At 42.8% G+C, this 22526-nt stretch overlaps 1 protein-coding gene across 4 annotated transcripts in view; it reads left to right on the forward strand.

Moving 5' to 3' along the window:
* Positions 1-21818, forward strand: part of STK17B (serine/threonine kinase 17b) — a 29603-nt gene extending 7785 nt beyond the window's left edge. For all 4 annotated transcript variants that reach the window (XM_069983592.1, XM_069983593.1, XM_069983595.1 and 1 more), the window contains exons 5-8: positions 8564-8687; positions 12488-12536; positions 14070-14249; positions 17628-21818. In XM_069983592.1, the coding sequence (XP_069839693.1) occupies positions 8564-8687; positions 12488-12536; positions 14070-14249; positions 17628-17886 (612 nt within the window). In that variant the 3' untranslated portion in view covers positions 17887-21818. The remainder of the gene's footprint in view (positions 1-8563; positions 8688-12487; positions 12537-14069; positions 14250-17627) is intronic.
* Positions 21819-22526: the final 708 nt, after the last annotated feature.

A 22526-nucleotide genomic window follows, 5' to 3' on the forward strand; every position in this document is an offset into this window, starting at 1 on the left:
CTTAGACCCCCTTAACAAATGGATTTTGCTTAGTTTTAGAACTGGGGTAAACAGGTAAGCAATGATATATGTTTTTTTTACCTGCTGTTTGAGTACCCCCTCAAAGACCGACACAAATTATATTACTTTGTAACATAACCTTCTTTAAAAAAAAAATGTATACTATAGTTCTTTTACTTGCAAAAATATTTCTTGTGCCTGGCAGCAGTAGAGAGCGCCATGGCTCCTCTGCTGCCACCTCCACTTGTGACAGGAACTGCACGACTATGGTCCCTGCAGTTACCCATCCCCTGCTCTGTTCTAGCACTGCTGAGCAGCGCTGTACAGTATGTTTAGCAGTGATTGAGCAGTTTTAGCAATGTGCTTGAACCAGAGCGAGTAGTGATAGTAATCACTGCTCCCTCTGCAAAGACCCCCCCCCCCCCAGTACATGGGGGACCCCCCCCCCCCCCCCCAGAACTTGCTCTGTATAGTGCAGCTCAGTGGCGGACATATCGCTTGTTCAGCCAGTTCAGCTACAGAGGGGCCCACGAGGCTCGGACTCTGAGCCTTAGTTTGGCTGGCCCCTGCACTGCCCTGACACCCCACCACCTGTGTCCCCCGGCCGCTCACTGTACATGCTGCTCACCTCTCTGCCGTCTGTAGGGCCGAGGCCCCTCCCCACGTCTGTTTGGAGTGCCGTACAGTTATGTACTGTGTTTTCAGGGCAGCTCTCTCCTCCCAGCCTGCAGGGGGCAGCATTTAGAGATGCTGTAAAGCAGACCTGGGCATTGCATGGCCAGCTAACCAGCTCTGCCCAGCTGTCTGTGTTAGGGGGCCCAGCCGACATCTGACAGCAGGAAATGCTGTGTGTCCATGGCTGGTAACCTGGGAGGAAGGACAGGCTTCAGGGTGGGAGGACAGGCTGCAGGGAGAGGGGGTCCCAGAGGATGGCACCATCCAGGGCTCTGACCACAAAACTGACCAACAGAGTGAAGTACCTGTGTCCCCTGCTCCACTACTGGCTGCAACATGGGGGCCCCACCAGGAGGGAAGCGACCAGGACCTGCACCTACAGAGACTGAGTGCCTGGGGACTATTGCACCCAACATCAGGTAACCTGCTGTATATACCATATCATGTGCACTAGTGCACCCAACATCTCCAGGATAACCTGCTGTATAAACCATGAAATAATATACACTAGTACACCCAACATCTCCTGGCTAACCTGCTGTATAAACTACAACTTCCAGCATTTACTGACAGTCTACAGCCCTCAGGATGTGATGGGATTTGAAGTAGAAATGATTAGACAACTCAAGGGGTTGTCCCCTCAAACTACAACTCCCAGCATTCTCTGAGAGCTTCATAAGTGTAAGGCATTCTGAGAGTTGTAGTTGTTGTGATCACAGATACATCAGTGCAGGATGGGACAAGGTCAGCATGTCGCTTCTGACAGGTTCTTTATTTGGGTGCCCCCCATGATCAGTTCTATTGGTGGCCACAAGTACCCCAGTCCCACACTGGGACCTGCAAAGACTGCAGTACAGTCCTTTAGTAGGCCCTGGCATCTGTGCTATAGGGCCCTTCCGAGAAACCAGAACACATGTACCGGATACCCGGGCGTACATATGTGAGTGGCAGAAAGGTGGAGATGTGAATAGGTTCTTGGGGCCCAAACGCATTTTTTACACAGGGGCCCTTTGCAGTCTGTGTCCGCCCTGGTGCAGCTCTAGAACAGTGCAGGGGAACGGGAACTGCAGGGATTATGGTTGTGCAGTTCCTGACACAAATTGCTGCCAGTCAACAGAAGCATATTTGCAAATAAAAAAAATCAATTTTTTTTCCTTTTAATAAAGTTATATTACAAAGTAGTATAACTTTATTAAAGCAATGTATTTAAAAAACATTATCGCAATGTATTAAAAACACATTTTTAATCTGCGGAGTACCCCTTTTAAGTTGAATAGGACCTTGGAGAGCTGTCTCTTTCTGTATACATTGCAGCGCAGGTACACTGAAAAAAAGATTAAGTATTGCTCTCACTGAAAAAGCAAGAATTATGACTTACCAATAATTCACTTTTTATTAGTCCATCATGACAGCACCACATGGAGGATGTCACCCTTGACCTAACAGGAACAGGAAATACAAAGAGAGGTTAAAAGGGCACTTCCCCAATCCCACCTCAGTGTCATTATAACGAAACCATAGGATCAACAACACATAGGGAGGGAAATATAAGGGTGCTGTCATGATGGACTCGGTAAGTCATAATTCTTGCTTTATACATCGTCCACATGACAGCACCACATGGAGACATACCAACTTAGACTCTCAGGGCGGGACCACAGCTTGTAGCACCTTTCTCCTGAAAGCCATGTCTTGGGAAGTACCCACGTCCAGCCGGTAATGCCTGAAGAAGGTATGAGGCGAGGACCAGGTAGCAGTCTTGTGGATTTGTTCAAGAGAGGCTGCTGATTTGGCTGCCCAGAAGACTGCAGTGGCTCTGGTAGAATGAGCTTTGAGATCCGATGGAGCTTCTTTCCCTCTGGCCGAGTAAGACTCACAGATAGCAGTCTTGATCCAACGAGCTATAGAACCTTTGGAGGCTTTTTTACCTTTGTTAGGGCCCTGAAACTGGACCAAAAGATTTCCAGATACTGAAGGATAGCACATCTAAAGTCCAGGTGATGAAATGACTCTTCCTTCTCATTCTTCGGTTTATCACAGAACGAAGGAATAATGATGTCCTGGGACCTGTGAAAAGTGGTCACGACTTTTGGTATAAAAACAGGATTTAATTTAAACACTATTTTGTCATCTAGAATGTTACAGTAAGGTTGCATAATAGACTGCCTTAATCTCTCCTACCCTCCTTGCTGTTATAGCAATAAGAAGAGTAGTCTTGATGGTAAAAATTTTGAGAGGAATCTCGTGTAAGGGCTCAAATGGTCTGTCTGAGAGACCTAGTAGAACAGTATTCAAGTCCCACTGAGCTGTCAGATTTTTTTTTATCTTTGGCTTGATTCTAGATACTGCCTTAAAGAATCTATTGATCCATTGATGATTTGCAATTCTGGTATCATAAATGCATCCTAATGCCGAGACCTGAACCTTCAGAGTACTTAAGGAGAGACCTTTGTGTAGTCCAGCTTGGAGAAAGTCCAATATTTTTGGAATGTCTGGTTGTGATAAATCAGGAGGAGGATTCCCCACACCAGGAGCAAAACTTCTTCCATTGTTTAAGGTATATGGCCGATGTTATGTCTTTTTTACTTTTCAGGAGAGTATCCACTGCTCTTGAGGACAAGCCCCTGGCTGTAAGGATGGACTTTTCAGTAGCCAGGCAGTTAAAGGACAAGTGCCATGAAAAACTTTTTCCCAGTAATTGAAGCACATTATAAAGTTATATAACTCTGTAATATGATTCAATCACCTATCTGCCTCCCTTCCCTGTCTTTTCCCCCCTCCACCCCCCACCAGGAAGTGTCCTGACTCACACAGACCTAATTACTGTCGTCACCGTCACCAAGCTCTTCTCTCAGCTCCTTCTCCTGTTACAGCAGCCCCCCCCCCCTCCCCTGCCTTGTCAGGTGACTTAGCTTGCTCAGCTCCCATTGGCTGAACAACTGCAAGCCATCACTTGGACTGGGGAGGGGGAGGCTGGTGTAACAGGACCTAGAGCAGCCCTCCTGCTGATGACTCATCCTCACAAGAAGGAGCTGCCTGGTGACGGTGACTGCAGTCATTAGGTCTGTGTGAGTTAGGACACTTCCTGGGGGGGAAAAGACAGGGAAGGGAGGCAGATAAGTGATTGAAGCATATTACAGAGTTATATAACTTTGTAATGTGCTTCAATTACTGGGAAAAAGTTTTTCATGGCACTTGTCCTTTAAGTGGAGGTTTCGTAGGTCTGGATGATGAAGAGGTCCCTGGGACAGGAGATCTGCTTGGAGAGGAAGAGTAAAGGGATCTTGTGCTGACATGGAGGATAGGAGACTGAGACAGCTCCTCTTCGGCCAGTGGGGAGCTATGAAGATCACCGTGGTGTTGCTGGAGCGGATCTTTTGTAAGGCTCTGGGGATGAGAGGCAGAGGAGGAAATGCATAGGCCAGATGAAAATTCCAGTCCTGTTGGCGGGCGTCCAATCCCGCTGGACAATCCAGAGGGTTTAGGCTGAAGAACTTCTCAGTCTTTCTGTTGGACTTTGAGGCGAACAGGTCCACCAGGGGAAAACCCCATATGTCTGTAAGTTGATAGAAGATCTGGGAACTGAGTTCCCATTCCCCAAGGTGTATTGTCTTGCGACTTAAAAAGTCTGCCAATTTGTTGTCCACTCCCCTTAGGTGGACTGCTGAGATTTCACCTTGCCTTCTGCCCAAGAGAAAATTTTTCTGGAAAATAGCTGCAGAAGTTTGCATCTTGTCCCTCCTTGGTGGTAAAGATAGGCTACCACCGTCGAGTTGTCCCAATAGACCTTTATATGGCTGTTGAGAAGCAGGTATTCCGCTATCTTCAGAGTCTCCCAGACTGCAGCCAGCTCCCGAAAGTTGGAGGATTGAGCACTGATTTCCTCCGACCAACAACCCTGGAAATGGAAGCCTTGAATGTGAGCACCCCAACCTGACTGGCTGGCGTCCGTGGTCACTGTAACTACCGGATCCAGAATCCAAGGGCAACCTTTCCGCAGTTTGGACCCTTTTAGCCACCAGAGAGTGAAATCTTCACCCTCTGTGAAATTTACATACGTCTGCCCAACGTTAGGGGGGATCTGTTCCACACATGAAGTATGTCGGCTTGTAGGATGCGAACATGGTGTTTGCACCAAGGTACCGCTGGGATGGTTGCAGTCATTGAACCCAAGAGGGACATGGCCTTCCGAATTGTGGTGGATTTTTTCTTCCTGAAAGAGGCAATGTTTGTCATTAAAGCATTCACCTTGTCTTGAGGTAGGAATGTTTTCTGTAGGTGTGAATCCAGGATCATTCCTAGGAATTTCTTCCTGCAGGCTGGTGTCAAGTCGGATTTGTCCAGATTTACTATCCAGCCGAGATCCTGTAGGGTAGAAATTGTTATCTTGAGTGTGCACAGAGAGGAGTGATTGAGATGGAGATCGTCCAGATATGGAACGATACTCACCCCCTGTTTCCTTAGATAGGCCACTACTTCCAACATAATCTTTGTGAATAGCCAGGGGGCTGACGAGATTCCGAAGGGTAGGGCTTGGAATTGGTAGTGACCCAATTGATGCTGTGTCTGGACTGCAAATCTGAGATACTTCTGATGAGCAGGGTGGATGGGTATGTCAAAGTAAGCATCTTTCAAGTCTAAGGTTGCTAGTGATGCCCCCTAATGGATAAGGGGAATGGTAGATTTTACTGTCTCCATCTTGAATTTTTTGTACTTGATAGATCGGTTTAGGGGTTTGAGATTGATTATTGACCTGTAAGTCCCGTTGGGTTTTGAGACTAGGAAGAGGGATGAGTAATGACCCAAACCGATTTCTTCTTGGGGAAGAGGGATGATTGCCCCTAATGATAGCAGATCATTAACCCCTTTCGTCACACAATCCATCAGAAGTTTTGAATTGAAGTGGGTTATACAGAATCTTGAGGGGGGAATCGAGTAGAAGTCTATTAAGTACCCACTGTTCAGGATGTTTAAGATGAACTGGTTGTCCGTAATCTTCTCCCATTGACTTTGGAAAAAAGACAGTCTTCCCCTCTCTGCAGCTGTCACTTTCTGTTTTTTTCCCTCAGGAGAGGGATTAAGGAAGCCCGTGCTGCATCCTCCTTTAGGGTAGGACCATCTTCCTCCTTTTCCTTTACCCTAAACTTGTCCTTCCTTTGGGTGTACTGTGTATAGCGACAAAAGGGTTTCTTACCTTTTTCTTGTTTAGGTGTAGGGAAATCTTTTTTCTTATCAGGATTTCCACGAGGAAGGAACCAAAGAGTAGATCACCTTCAAAAGGAATTTGACACAATTTTATTTTAGATGTAGCATCACTCTGCCAATTTTTTAACCAAAGTGCTCTTCTGGTTGCGTTCGAGAGGGCAGCAGACTTAGCAGCCATCCTAACTGATTCGGCAGAAGCATCTGTCAAAAAAACTTGCTAATTTCAGCATAGGGATGGTTTTAAGGATTTCTTCCCGAGAGGTAGTACCTCCCAGGTGTGCTTCTAACTGCTCCAATCATATGAAGAGCGCCCTAGATACATTTGTAGCAGCTATATTTGGATTAATAATAGCTGCAGAAGCTTCCCAGGATTTCCTCAGCAGTCCTTCCATCTTTCTATCCATTGCATCTTTTAGCTGGGAGGCATCTTCAAAAGGAAGCATTGTCTTTTTTAATATCTTGGATACTTGAAAATCTCCTTTGGGAATACTAGCCCATGTTTCAGTATCCTTTTCATCAAATATTAGCCTGTTACTAAATTCTTTAGGTACAAATAGTCTTTTCTCTGGCTCCTTCCACTTTGCCTTAGTAAGATCTTTAATATTTTCGTGAATGGGAAAAACGTTCTTTTCTTGGGCTTAAAGTGTCACTGTCGTGAATTTTTTTTTTTGCAGAAATCAATAGTCCAGGCGATTTTAAGAAGCTTTGTAATTGGGTTTATTATCCGAAAAATGCATTTTTATCATGAAAAAGCAGTTTGAAGCTCTCCCCCCTGTCTTCATTGTTCTCCTATGGAGAGAGCTAAAGAAAAGACCAAAACAGGACAACAAAGAGTTAATCTACAAATCCCTCACCCGTTATCTGTTCTGACCATCACCAGTGACCTGTCTGAGCTCAGATTACAGCTGTCACCCAGCTCCGTGCCTGTAATCCTCTGTTATCTGCTTTCTGCTGCCGGCTAACTCCCTCCTTCCTCCTCCCCCCTCCCCTCTCTATAGAGCAGACAGGGGACGTCTCCTGCAACAAGTCACAATTTTCAGATTTTTCAGAGTGGATGAAAAAGAGGAAGGAGGGGGGGACCTGGGAAAAGGCTTTTTACATGCAGATAATGGCAGATTTGGCTAATAAACCCAATTACAAAGCTTCTTAAAATCGCCTGGACTATTGATTTCTGCAAAAAAAAAAAAAATACGACAGTGACTCTTTAAGGCCTCCGAACATAGCATCCTGAATAGACACAGGCTGTTCCGAATCATTAATACCCATAACACTTCTTATGGCTCTAATTAGGGTTTCTGAGTCCTCAGAGGAGAAGTAAAATTTTCTAGACTCTTTAGGAGCGGGATCAGTAGGAATTTCACCTTCAGAAGCTTCCTTCTCTTCCTCAGAATCGGATATAACATATTTTTGCTTTTTGGGTGGAGGCGGAGATTATCATTACAGCCCACACATCTATTTTTTGGCTTCTTTTGTCTCTTTTTCTCCCTAAGGGTATGTGCACACTGAGGAAAAGGCGAGGAATTCAGCTTGAAATTCCTCCCGTAAAATATGTACAGAGCAAAGTCCCATTCTGTTCAATGGGTTTTCTGCTCTGTTGTTCACACTGCAGAATTTCCGAGCAGAATTTTCTGCTGTAGATCTGCTAGAGGAATCCTATAGAAGTCAATGGGGGGCTTAAATTCTGCTTGAATTCTGCCTGAAAACTTTCTGCTTCAATTCCTCGAGAATTCCTCAGTGTGCACATACCCTGAGAGAGAAGAGAGAGCCAAGTAAACCATTATAGGAAAAGGGAATCAGCAGAAAGGATCGCTTTTCCTAAGTAAAAGAGACCCCAAGGGATTAACTCACAGAGCCGGCAGCAGCAGTAGACTCAGCAGCCTCTCCCGTAGCAGCAGGAGAATCCATGATGGCAAGGAGAGAGAGACACAGGTACATCTTACCCTTAAATACTGCTGAGTCCGATTTGAATTTGGCGCCCATCGAGTCACCTGATGCCACTGACGAACTTCCGGTCCGCCTCCTGTACGTCTGTCTGTATCCCAGCTGGCCGCCGCACTCTGGATAGGAGGAGGTTTTTTAATTTGGCGCCAAAACGTCGTCCCTGAAGTCCGTACGGGGGATCCTGCGCCAGCGTCTGACGTCATCCGTACATCACATCCTCCACGAGCCTAGGCCCAGGAGCATCAAAGCGGCAACATGAATCGTCCCCCTACATCAACCCAGATTGAGCGCCGCAGGGAGACCGGGACCACGAGGGATCCAACAAGGAACCCGACACCGAGCCAAGACCGGGCCTTCCAGGGGGAACAGAGGATCACATTTCAGACCGCATTCTGAGGCTGTCGTCCGGACCCATGACCTGGATGGATCACAGGTAACTGCATTCCATCTGATCCTGACAGGAACAGGAAAAACACTGAGATGGGATTGGGGAAGTGCCCTTTTAACCTCTCTCTTTATTTCCTGTTCCTGTTAGGTCAAGGGTGACCTCCTCCATGTGGTGCTGTCATGTGGACGATGTATAAAGATTATTGTTTAATGGAGGAACAGTTTGAGGTTAATGATAAAGTGGATCATGAGCAGAGTTATTCCCCAAGGTGGCAAGGTAAAGATTTTGAATGCATATTGGCAGAACTGCCCACATTTTAAGTAATTTTTTTTTTATTTTCTCCTTAACGTTTAGCTCCAGAACATATTGCTCAGCAGACTGGAACCTCCAGGTGACATCAAAATAGTTGATTTTGGAATGTCCCGAAAAATTGGAAATTCTGAAATCCGAGAAATTATGGGCACAACCGAATATTTAGGTAATAATTATTGTTGTTTTTTTGTTTTTTTTTCTATTTATACATTAATTGATTCAAAAGTTCTTATTGGCATTGATGTCTTGTTCGAAAAATTTACTAGTTTCAAATGATTTTGTGCATTTTAAGTGGGTTAAAGATACAAGTTTTTACTAAAATCTATCTCCTTTTTACTCCCTTTTGCTTACAAAGCACCTCCAACTAATTTTCCTGTAAGGATTTTCTGTATTTCATTTTGGCTTTATCTACTACTTCCTTCCAAGCTTCTAAATTTCTGTGGGAAGTACTCTTTTTCTACACTTACTGTCATTAAAGCTTACAACATTAGAGCTCCACTTACTACTAAACTAGGATTGAAAGGTGCCAAGCATACAGGGTTAGGGTCCTATTAGACAAAGTTGTTGTTTTTTTTCTCTACGATAAACAATTTCAAACAAGGGCTTTAGTGAAGGACCTCAAATTGTTTACCATAATACACGGGACGATAGCCGTTAGTTACAATCATTATTATGATCATTATTACGGTCGTTTGTACACTCTATACCAGTGCTTCTCAAACTTTTTCTACTGGAGCCTCACCCAACAGATTAAGGCAATGCCTGGGCCTCAGCAGACTGACCAATAGAGCCTAGGCCTCACCATCTGTGGTGAAAGCCCATTTAAAAGCTGAAAATAATACTAAGGCTACCTTTCACCCGTCTCCCAAGCTCTATATACTAATAAAACCAGTACAAAATAAGTTAATAATGTTGCTAAAATGGAGATTTTTGCAAACAGCAAAAAGACTGTGAAGATCATATTTATTTTTGTGAAAACTTGCTCCCCAGCTGGGCCTCACCAACAACTAGGGGGCGCCTCACTGGTGAGGCCTGCCTCAGTTTGAGAAGCACTACTCTATACTATACGAACCAATGAACAAATGGGTACATAGACCGACCGATTGTTGAGCCATTAGCGATGATTTTATGAACAAAGTTTCGTTAGGCTGGGTTCACATTGAAAACATGGATGTATTTGTGTCTATAAAACGCAATGTAAAACCAGCCTTAATTATTTAATTGTTGCCTGCATGCACACGGAAAGATTATCGCTTAAATTTAAACAATATAACGATTTTTTGCACAATAATCTTTCTGTGTAATAGGGCCCTTACTGTGCATGCCTTGAAGCCATTCTGTTCACTTTTGAAGAGAGATGCAGAAGATATAAGTACTGTAGTCATATGTATATATGTATATAGTGTGTGTGTGTGTATGTGTATATATATATATATATGTATGTATGTATATGTGTGTGTGTGTGTGTATATATATATATATATATATATATATATATATATATATATATATATATATATATATATATATACACACACACATACACCTATCTGCATTTCTATACCATTATCCTGTGTCTACCGCTGCAGTGCTGGCTGTAAATATCGGAGGCAGATAAGTCATTTAACCAGCATTCATGACATGATAGTCATGTGTTGTTTTTTTTTAATTACCATAAATAGCTGAGTGGCTGTCAATCAAACAATGGTGGGCAGTTACAACTTACAAGGGCTGAAAGAGGCATTTTTTGAGATGTATAGTTCTACTGAGCTGCGCTCTTACAACCTGGAAAATGTTTTCCTGGTCACTTCCTGTTCATTTGCATATCAATAAAAAGGGCTATGTGTTAGTGGGGGCAGTAAAAAAAGAAAACAAGGATTAATGGTATACGTTTTTTTTTTCTAAGTGATCTATCTGCACAAGGGCTTAGGGTCCTATTAGATGGCCCGATCGTAAACTGTAAACGAGTGCCAATTTGGTAGATCGGTGCTTATTTTTTGTTATTACGCAGGCCGACTATTGGACAGTAAGGGCTGCATGTACATTATAAGCAATGTCTGTGCAGCCCTTACCTTTAGTGTAAAATAATAAAATAACTTACAGTACCACGTTCCCCGGTGTCTGCAGCTCTGCCTTCTGTTTTGTCTCTGCGCTTAGCGGCTGGCGGCCTGTCTCGTGTGGCTGTGGCCTTTCAGTGCAGGCAGAAGGCAGAGCTGCAGACACCGGGGAAGGCCCGAGGACACCAGGAAATGTGGTAAAGTACTTTCTTAATTTAACCTCTTAAGGACATAGGACGTACCGGTACGTCCTATGTCCTCACTTGCACTTCAAAGCGGGGCCGCACGGCGGCCCCGCTTTGAAGTGCCGCGATCCCGGGTGCCGCGTGTAGCCCGGGACCGCCGCTATTAGCGGGCACGGTCTGATCGCCGTGCCCGCTAATTAGCTAATCGGAGGCAGCTGTCAAAGTTGACAGCTGCCTCCGATTACCGGAGGCAACGTTTCCCTGGTGTCTAGTGGGGGAGATCGCTCCTCCGGGACCTTGTCCCGGAGGAGCGATCTCCGTTACTGATGCCGGCCGGGGACGCGTCCAAGATGGCGCCGTCCTCGGCTCGGCACTCGTTTACTTCCGGCTGCAGCAGCCGAAAGCAAACGAGTGCCGATCTCATGGATCTCTGCAGCATATCTATGCTGCAGAGATCTCAATGAGAGATCACAGTGTATATACTAGAAGTCCCCCAGGGGGGCTTCTAGTATATGTGTAAAAAAAAAAAAAAAAGTATTGTTAATAGTAAAAAGCCCCCTCCCCTAATAAAAGTCTGAATCACCCCCCTTTTCCCAGGTTTTAAATAAAAGTAAACAAATAAATAAATAAATAAACATGTTTGCTATCGCCGCGTGCGTAATCGCCCGAACTATTAATTAATCACATTCCTGATCTCGTACGGTAAACGGCGTCAGCGCAAAAAAAACCCAAAGTGCAAAATTGCGCATTTTTGGTCGCATCAAATCCAGAAAAAATGTAATAAAAAGCGATCAAAAAGACGTATATGGGCAATCAAGGTACCGATAGAAAGATCACATCATGGCGCAAAAACTGACACCTCGCACAGCCCCATAGACCAAAGGATAAAAGCGCTATAAGCCTGGGAATGGAGCGATTTTAAGGAACGTATATTGGTTAACAACGGTTTGAATTTTTTACAGGCCATCAGATACAATATAAGTTATACATGTTATATATCGTTTTAATCGTAACGACTTGAGGAACATGCATAACAAGTCAGTTTTACCCCAGGGTGAATGGCGTAAAAACACATTTCCCCCAAATAAAAGAAATGCGTTTTTTTTTTCAATTTCACCACATTTCGAATTTTTTTCTGGTTTCGCAGTGTACTTTATGCAAAAATTCAGCCTGTAATTGCAAAGTACAATTAGTGACGCAAAAAATAAGGGGTCATGGGGGTTTCTAGGTGGAAAAATGCAAGTGCTATGACCTTTTAAACACAAGGAGGAAAAACCGAAAACGTAAAAACGAAAATGGGCCATGTCCTTAAAGGGTTAAACTACAGTCATCAGCAGTCAGCCACGCATCACTATTAAATGTAGCGATGCACGCCCGACACCTGATTATTTTAGGTCTGGACCTAAAGAAACGACTAGCTGACGATCATTTCATTGGCTGATCATTCTCTTAAGGTGCATTTACACAGACAGATTTATCTGACAGATTTTTTAAGCCAAAACCAGGAACAGACTATAAAGAGAGAGCAGGTAATAAAGAAAACACTGAGATTTCTCCTCTTTTCTAATCCATTTCTAGCTTTGGCTTCAAAAATCTGTCAGATAAATCTGTCTGTGTAAGCACACCATTACATCGAGCGATAATCTGCCTAATCAGGACTGTGTAGTTGGGCCTTTACTTAAGTAGGCCAATCCATTCTTAATTATTTATTTATTTTTTATTAGCTCCAGAGGTACTCAATTATGAGCCCATATCTACCTCTACAGATATATGGTAAGTTTATTTTGGTGTATTATTTTTCACCATTTCTCTTTAAATAGGACATTTAAAATTAGCAGAAGGTTAAATGGCATATATAGTAATTTTATAATTTTTGTAGTAGTTACAATACAGTTACACAAGGTAATATGTAAATCTGCTTGGAGTATATTTATGGTAGCTGCAGCTGCAGTCTGTGGCTGTATCCATGTTCTCCAGGACTCCCTAGGGTGGCATCCAACGTATGCAGCCACAAGGAATTAAAAACATAGGAGTGTTCGGTTAATGTAGTGACTGTATAGTGATTACAGTACAGTTACATCCAGTGACTCACAGGAGCAGTTTTCTCTCGTTAAAGTTGTTCACTTTCCCTTTTGTTCTCCATTCAGGCCACCATGAAGACTTCTTTTACCCATTACTTGTCCCCACAGCATCTATCAGACAAACGTTTTAGGCTCCACATGTTTCCAGCACCCTCCTCCAAGTAGTGATAATCCCCTCTACTGGGGAGCAGGAGGGAGGACCATCACTACATGTATGTAGTGATGATCCCCTCTCCTGCTCCCTGGTAGTGATAATACCTTTTTCTATGCTCCCCAGTAGTGATGATCCCCCTTTCCCCTGTGCTCCCCCAATAGTGATGATCTCCCTTCCACTGTGCTCCACAGTAGATATAAGGCATGTCGATAGTACAGTGGTCCCTCAACTTACAATGGCCTGAGAATATAATATTTTCAACATACAATGGTAACCAGAGGAGTAGCTAGTCTTTCCTGCACCCGGGGCAAAGATTGTTTGCCCCCCCCCCCCCAGCTATGGAGCGTGAAGCTGCTCGGTGGAATAACAGACTTCCCAGCATCATGTGTCCTAATGATGCCGGGAGTGCCTTCCCTGCCCCCCCTCGCTACATCCTGGATTGTAACTTGAGACCAGACTCAAAATACAATGCTACATGCAGTCAGGATCTGTGGCACATGTGAATAACTAGATGATTGACCAGTAAAGTTGCCCATTTTACTGTTAAACCCCAGTATTACAAAAGTGCATGCAGTGATTGCCTGTCTGGTAGCGCCAGAATTAGCTGCTGTTTTGGGCACTAGGTGAGGGCGGCTTCATTTTATCTTTCTAGGACCCTGGGTGATCTGTACAAGACCCTGGAAACGTGATTCTCCTTTAGGGTATAAACCCACACACCGTATATGCAGCAGATATGCAACAAATACGCAGCAGATTTGTTGGTACAGATTTGATGCTGTGTTCAGTTATTTAGATCTAATCTGCTGCGATTTTGCTGCGAGTTTGCTGCGAGTTTGCTGCGTATCGCAGCAGTAAATATGCTGCATATACGGTGTGTGGGTTTATACCCTTACAAAGAAAGTTATTTGCAGCCTCCAGTAGCTCTTTCTGACTGTTATATGTAAGGACTTGTTTCCGTTAAAGAATGACTGGAGCACTTGCCTCGCATATGCACCATTTATTCTAGTGGTGGTCTCTCCCTTACGCCATATCACATATGTTATCCACTAACATGTCTTTTTATTGTTACAGGAGTATTGGTGTCATCTGTTATATGCTTCTTACTGGAGAATCACCATTTGCTGGTGTAAATAACCAGGAAACCTACTTGAATATTTCACAGCTTAAAGTTGATTACTCAGCAGAAACATTTGTCTCAGTATCACAGAATGCCGTGGATTTTATCAAGTCCATACTGGTGCAGAAACCTGAGTAAGTTATAATATGTGGTGTATAAACCTTTAACAGGGCAGTTTGTTATGGGTTATAACAATAAGTTTACTGTTTATAGACACAACACTGTAAAAAGAATGGAGCAACATTAGGAGTCTTACTGATTTCTGGTGGTCTGACTGCCAGTTAAGTGAATAATTCCTAAACATTTCACATTACACTATTATCAGTGGACTTTACACGTCGTATAACCATATACTTCCCACATAAGTTTCTGATAGTAAAGGTAAATAAAGTTCCTAAAATTTTAACGTAATAATTATAATATAACTGAATTCTATTGTATGCTTCCGCTACCAATATGTTATATATCTTATAATATTAATATAAGTTTGCTACATTATAAGTTTATAGATGTAATTTTCACAGACAAAATTAAGTGCACACCTGTATTTTATTATTAAAGTGTCACTGTCAATTTTTTTTGCAGAAATCAATAGTACAGGCAATTTTAAGAAACTTTGTAATTGGGTTTATTAGCCGAAAAATGCATTTTTTTTTTCATGAAAAAGCAGTTTAAAGCTCCCCCCCCCCCCCCGTCTTCATTGTTCTCTATGTAGAGGGGAGGGGTGGAGGGAGATAAGGCAGCAAAACTGGACAACAAAGAGTTCATTTACAGCTATATCACCAGGCTCTCTTCTCTGACATCAGCACTGACCTCTGAATAGGGGCTTTCAGCGGCTCTTTGCTGTGTAATCCTTTGTTCTCTGCTGCTAATCTCCCCCCTCCCCTCTCCATAGCACAGACAGGATCGACTGATGTCGATTTCCTGATAATGAGCAGTGGATGACAGAAATTTGAGCAGGGGGGACCTGGGAAAAGTCTCTTTAAATGCAGATAATGGCATATTTGCCTAATAAACTTAATTACAAAGTTTCTTAAAATTGCCTGGACTATTGATTTCTGCAAAAAAAAATGAAACGACAGTGACACTTCAAAATCTGAATTAACAGAGGATGTGAAATAAAGTCAATGAGGAGTTGAGCCTCAGCGCTTGTGCCTAAGGGTCCATTTACACAGAAAGATTATCTGCCAAAGATTTGAAGCCAAAGCCAGAAACAGACTATAAACAGAGATCAGGCCATGAAGGAAAGCCTGAGATTTCTCCTCTTTTCAAATCCATTCCTATCTTTGGCAGATAATCTTTCTGTGTAAACGGACCCTAGTGGTGCATTCACACAGAGAGATTTATCTGACCAATTTTGGAAGCCAAAGCCAGGAATGGATTTGAAAAGAGGAGAAATCTCAATCTTTCCTTCATGGCCTGTTCTCTTTTTATAGTCTGTCCCTGGTTTTGGCTTTAAAAATCTGTCAGATAAATCTGGCAGCATAAGGGTGCATTTACACAAAAAGATTTATGTGACAGATTTTGGAAGCCAAAGCCAGGAATGGATTTAAAAAGAGGATAGATCCCAGTCTTTCCTTAATGACCTGATCCCTGTTTTTAGTCTGTTCCTGGTTTTGGCTTCAAAGATCTGTCAGATAAATCTGTTTAAACGTACCATTACCCTAACACAGCTCACAATTGCTTCCTCTTTTTCATGACTAATGAATGCTGCCCTGCCTCCTTCTCACTCTACTGGTAGGTGCTGTAGTCTAGGGGTAAGTTACCTGTCTAGAGACCATCACCAGTTTTTCTTTGGTTCGATTTCCAAATGGAAATGAAATAGTTATTTATCTTTTTGTTTCTTCTCATATTATATCGTTTTTAAACAAGCAAAGAATTTCCAATCAGGTCCTATTTTTTTTTTTTTTTTATACAATGATGAGAAAAAAAATACTTTATATTTTTTTCTCATCATTGTATTAAAAAAAAAACTAATTCGAAAACTAATATGGACCTTATTGGGATTTCTTTGCACTTTTAAAAATGATACAATGATGAGTACAAATAAATAACTATATTTCATTTCCATTAGGAGATTTAACCCAAAGAAAACAAACTGATGCTGCTCTAAACAGGTGATTTACTCTTAGTTCCAACACAGGCCAGGAGTTTTAACTTAGTAGGAGGCTGGGCTGCAGTGATGAAGAGGGAGGAGGAAGCAGTGGTGAGGTGTGCTAGAGTGAGGCACAAAGAGTGAGCCACAACTCCTTATTGACTCTTCATTACAGTAGGAGACACGGAATTGTGCATAATCCACTGCATGGACAAATTGCTAAAAGGTACCATGCTGACAATGGGACTGCCAACTACAGCACACTGTCAGCGCCTCAGGTAGTGCCCGGATGCTGACAGATTTCCTTTAAAACAAAGCTATACTTGGCTGGTGGAACATAAAGAGCTTCCGTCAATCAAATGACTGCCTTCTCTGTGAGCGTGCAGATGACTGGGACTTCCTGTTTGTAAGTTGCAAACTTGCTTTATTTCACATTCCCTGTTGATTTAGTTTTTGAAAGTGTATCTTTTTCCATCCATATTTTAGGCTCTAAATATGGGGCAAACTTAAATAGCCATGGTTATAACTTTTGGTGTAATTCAAAAAATGCAGTAAATTAAAAAAAAAAACTGTTGAAAAGTGGTCAATAACTGACAAATAAATAAATTAAATAAAATGAACCAATCAGCCTAATTGGGCTGATATGGTTCCCTGGAACGCTGTATAAAGCTCCTGCAGCAGCTGCGGCTGGTTCGTGCAGAGACTGCTGCAGGAGCTTTATGCCAGAGAAAAGCAAGTTTAAGGACTTGAGAGCGGGCAAAGGCAGAGGCTGGGAGGCAGACATCTGTGCGGCTACCCGCCCATGTCTAGTCACCGCTCTCTGCCTGTCATTGCGCTCAGAGGGGATGAGTGACAGGCAGGGAGGTCCGTTACTGGGCTCTCTGTCAATCATCCCCTCCGAGCACGCTGACAGGCAGAGAGCAGTGACTAAAAACGTCCGGGAAGCTGCTCAGATGACTACCTCCCTACTTCAGATGACTACCTGTCTCGCATTCAAGTTATTAAACTCGTTTTTCTCCGGTATAAAGCTCCTGCAGCAGTCTCTGCACGTACCGGCCGCAGATGCTGCAGTAGATTTATAGAGCGCTCCAGGGAACCATATCGGCCCAATTGGGCTGATTTGGTTCCCTTTAAACCCTTCCTCCCAACATCTCTGGTGAGCTCAGGGTAGGGTAACATCACTGTGGCTGGTATTGTTGTAAGGCACTATGGTAGTGCTTATGCACCATATTGGCCAATATTACCCAAAGAATATGTACACTAAAAATGTTTTCCCCTTTTTATTCTTCAAACTATTGTTATGATTCAGTGTGTGGGTGTATGGTCTGAAAAATACAGTATGTGAAAAAATAATATACTTTTTAGATGCTAGCGAATCACAAAGTATGTTTACATTCTACCAAATGACTGTTTACAGGGACAGAGCTACAGCTGCAGATTGTCTGGCTCACCCATGGCTTCATCAAACTGAAATAAATATGATTTGTCGTCAAACACTCTCCATGTCACATCCAGAAGAAAACATGAATAGGTCAAATGATTATAAATTGAAATGTGGGTGCAATAGGATGTACAAGGATCATGGTGAGGATAAAGAAAATATACTACAAGACAGTGTTGCAACCATTAAGAGATTTCGGTTTGACAGTACTCCTCACCAGCACTACTGTATTTAAGCTTTATTTATTTATTCTTTTTTATAAAATCCACACAAGCAAATGAATATTATTTGACTTACTTGCACTATGCTCTTGCTGCTTTATTTAAAGATTTGAGTTCGCTTTTTGGTACATACAATGTCATGCAATGAATGACATGAGATGAAGTAGAAGTTGTCAGGGAAAAGATCATTCAAAATATGTTAAATACAATACTTTTATGCTGTCATAGGTTTGTCCAGGATAAATTGATCATTAACTATCCTGCCGGGGCTGCGGGGTTCATGTCAGTGATGTATACTTACCTGTTCTGCTCCCCTGCCAATTCTGAGGCCCCCTGTTCTCCGCCACTGTCAGTGTTTTGAAAACATCCGATAACACCCCTGCTCCCTCCGGATATGCAGTCAGCATATTCCCTATACTAGCCTAAGATCCGGCAGCGACGGGGGAGCGGGACAGTTAAGTACACCTAAACTGACATACCCCCGGAACCCACGAAAAGATCATTATTGATAATTTTATCCCGGACAACCCTTTTCACGTGGCAGGCCCAAAGCCCAAGGTGGCATTTCTGGTAGATTGTGATGAAAATGTTCCCATCTGATTCTGTCAGATTCAGTGTTTTCCTGGAGTGTTTGTATGGATCCAAATTGCTACATACTGTACAATTTCTACTATCTAAAGAGGACATGTAGTCACTCCAAATAGATAGAACACCATTTGATAGCTTAGGGTGCCCTGAATGTAGTGCCATTTATACTTTGATACACCACCTCTTTGTTCTTGAGATACTGGTGTTCTGATGTCTGTCTGAAGATTCAAAGAGGAGGCTGAGGGGCCTGATTTACATAGAAAGGGCTTAGAGGGAAGAATCTCCAACATCCCGCAAGAACTTCACTGTATACAGAGAAGCGATGAGCAGACAATACCTGCTATAGATTACTGCTTGACAGCCCTGCACAGAAGTCCAATGCTTCTACAGCAGTATCTGTTCAAAGCTGTCAGGAAGGGAACTATAGCAGGGATTGCACGTTCATCTCAATTTTAAGAAGCAGTCTGGAAATTTCTTTCTGCACACTTATACTCCCCAGCAATGATCCATGTCCCGCGACCCTGCTCATTACAGTCCTGAGGCGCCGTTCAAATCCCACACACGTTCACATCCCTGCTCTTCTGTCTCCATGTTGATTGAAGGCCACACTCTCCTATAGAGATGCATTGAAGAGCGTGACTTCCGGCCTTCAATCAACATGGAGACAGAACACCGGTCAGAAGAGTGGTGAGGTGAAAGCATGCAGGATTTGAACGGTGCCGCAGGACCGGAAAATAATTTTTCAGGACTGCTTCTTTAAATCCTGCTTCTCTCCAACTTTGCACAGGCAGTATTATAATTAAGACAAGTCAAGTAACACACTAATATCTAGGGTACTTTTAGGGTACTTGGGGGGGTATAAATAGAATTACACTCAGGGCATCCTAAGCTATCACATGGTGTTCAGAACTTTGTTTGGGGTGACTACAGGTCCTCTTTAAAGTGTAACTGTCATTTTATTTTTTATTTTTTTTGCATTAATCAATAGTGCAAACGATTTTAAGAAACTCTGTAATAGGTTTTATTACGCAAAAAACCCTCTTTATGTATTAAAAAAGCAGTTTCCCAGCCTCCCCTCTCACTTCTCATCTGTGCATTATCAAGGCAAAGCCATCTGCATTACAGAGAAGCAAGTGAAGTGGTTTGCTGAGTCCCATTATAACCTGTGGAGGGGTTGAGGTGGCAGGGACAGCTGACAAGCAGCTGTACAGTTTGCAGACTGGGCGCATAAAACGCTGGATTCAGAGGTCTGAAAGGCCAGTGGATGTATCAATTGTAAATTGGGACATTTGCATCAGGTGATTAAAACTGCTTCTGAAAGATACGAGGAGGGGTCTCCATCTGATCAACTGGGCGGGTTCACTGGAGTGTGCTACAGCCACCTTTACCGCAGTACCTGACTGCAATGCCCATAGATATGTGACTGTTTTGGGTACTGCATTTCAGTCCCTTCATTCAGCTGATTTAGCGGCATCCTATGGTAGGGTAAAGTGAAATCCCTTAAAGGGATTCTGTCAGTACTCGGACCCAACCTTGCTTAGATGACACTGTTCATATAGGAAAGAAGGCCCAACTGCTGTGAAGCCCCCCCCCCCCCCACCTAGGTGCCACTGTCCACAGATAAAATGAAGTGAATTTAGAGCAGAAAGAAGACAGACAAGTGTTATACAGGTATATATTGAATGTGCAGCATCTAAGCTTGTGGATGGTGCAAAGAACCGCACATAGAGTAAGCGGGTGACAATATCACTTTAAAAAATCCATGTGTGAGAAGGCCTGATCGCTGTACGTAATATATGTTTATTGGTTAAACCACCATAACTGCCATGGCTGCAGTGCAGCTTTGAGTTCTAAGTATAAGTTATAATATTTTTTTTTAAAAAAAAGCCTTTTGTTATAACTGGAATAAATCACAGATGCCAGGTAGCCAAAGTACTACTATGGAGATTTTCTTTTATTGCTAAAACATTGTTTAAATAAAGTTGTTATTTTGTAATGTAATTTTCATTAAAATTAATGAATTCTTTTTTTCTTTATATACATACTTCCATTAAGTACCTGGGGGAGGCTGACCATCGATATACCGCAGTGCATCAGCTTCTCCACAGCAAGCACTAAATTCTATAACCACTAGCAGAGCGGGTGGTTAGCAATAGCCACTGGCTGTGGAGAGGCTGTCGCTGTTCCCCCTGGGTACCCCACCCAGAAGTTCTATTCTGCTACTTTTCTCTATATGACTGTGGACCCTGCACTCCTGCAGAGTTCACTCATTTTCCCATCTATTGGGTAAAGGGCGACACCATTCCCCTCTGCTCTTGGGGATTGGCTTGATAACTTCACAGTCTAAATCTTTAGGTGGCATGTCACCAATTCAACCCCTGGAACAGAGGGAATTGGTGCTGCTCATCTACCTGATTGGTGGGGGAGTGAGGCATCTCTGCAGGAGTGTAGGGACCACAGTTGTATTGAAAAGTAGCAGAATAGAACTTCTGGGTTGGGTGGGAAAGGACTGACTTATGAGCCCCTGGTATATGTAAGGGTGTGTTTATACAGACAGATTCATTTGAAATTATTAAAGCCAAAGCCAGGAATGGATTTGAAAAGATGAGAAATCTCAATCTTTCCTTTATCAGCTGTTCTCTGTTTATGGTCTGTTCCTGGCTTTGGCTTTAATATCCTTCCAAGTAGATGAGGCTCATTTATGCCCAGAAGTTTAATTGGCAAATATTTTTTGTTTCCCCTGCAGTACCCCTAAAAATTATTGTATGGTTTCCTCTTGGCAGAATCTAAATAATTGTGTACGGACACTCATTTTTTTTCCCTTTGCTATCTGTCCAAAAATGGGGATTTGTTAAAAAAAAATTAATAATAATAATCAATGAAGATATAAGATGACAATTTTTTGGATGCATTGTTACAATGTAATCTGTCACTGGAAGCTACTAAACAGTATATAATGCAATCTACTTGTAAGATAGAGCTACACTAGTATATTTTAGTTAGAACATTTTGCTTTTATTTAGAGGGAATCTGGCAACTCTGTATTTGTTAGTTTTGTTTTCTATGGTCTTATATCCTGGATTTGTAGTAATGAGAAGAATTGTAGCATCAGTGATGTTGAATAAAAGAAACCTCTTTACCTAGCTACATGTAGATCTTTGACATAGTATAGCTGATGCTGGACAGCTTCCCATTACTACATCTGGTCTGTGTTTTGCCATCATGTCTGTGCCCAGTGTGTTGTTACCGCAAGTGAGCTGCTTTTGCTTCAATACAAGTCATAGGTGTAACTTGTAAATTTCAGATTAAATGATTGAAAATCAATTTAAATTCAATATATTGTATCAGTGTATTAAAAAGAAGTAAAATAATAAAATCATATTAAAAAAAAATAGGTCTCTTTTCTTTCTCCAACAGAAAAATGGAGCAGCTGGAGTATATCTAATGGGGTATTTCCATCTTGTAAATATTCTGGAAACCTCTTTGTCAATCTTGCCAATTTCAGCCTCCAGTGCACATCATTTCCAAAATTTGCGCATGCGCTGCTGATCTAAACGGCCGCACACATCCTGCATTTTACACTTACATAGGTTATGTAGCTGGGAAAAGCGGCGCAAGTGCCTTGAGTCTCCAAGCTAAAGGAAATGGCTTTAAGCTGCTCTTTTCAGCTATGGGTTTAGGATGCAGGACACACCAATTACATGAGCAAATTTTTTAAATGCTGAGGGAGAGCCAGAATTATTAAAGGGAGAAGGAACTAGAACACTGACTCTTCGATACAGAAAAAGGAGGATTGCTCACTTTCTGCTGCATGGACAGCTAAACAAAAGGTTCCATGTCCACTAGGGCACTGTCACCTACATAACACTGTCAGGTCGGGTCTGAATGCTGACAGATTCCCTTTAAAGGATACCTGTCACCACCCGCCACCCCCCCCCCCTCCGTGCCAGGGTGACAGGCTCCCAACCCCCCGTTACAGCCCCCCTATACTTACCTAATTGTGCCGGGTCCCGCTCCCTGATGCGGTCGGGTCACAGAGATTTCAGCTCCCGAAGCCCGGCGCGCG

Source organism: Dendropsophus ebraccatus, chromosome 9 (genome assembly GCF_027789765.1).
Source record: "Dendropsophus ebraccatus isolate aDenEbr1 chromosome 9, aDenEbr1.pat, whole genome shotgun sequence".
Classification (NCBI taxonomy): Eukaryota; Metazoa; Chordata; class Amphibia; order Anura; family Hylidae; genus Dendropsophus; species Dendropsophus ebraccatus.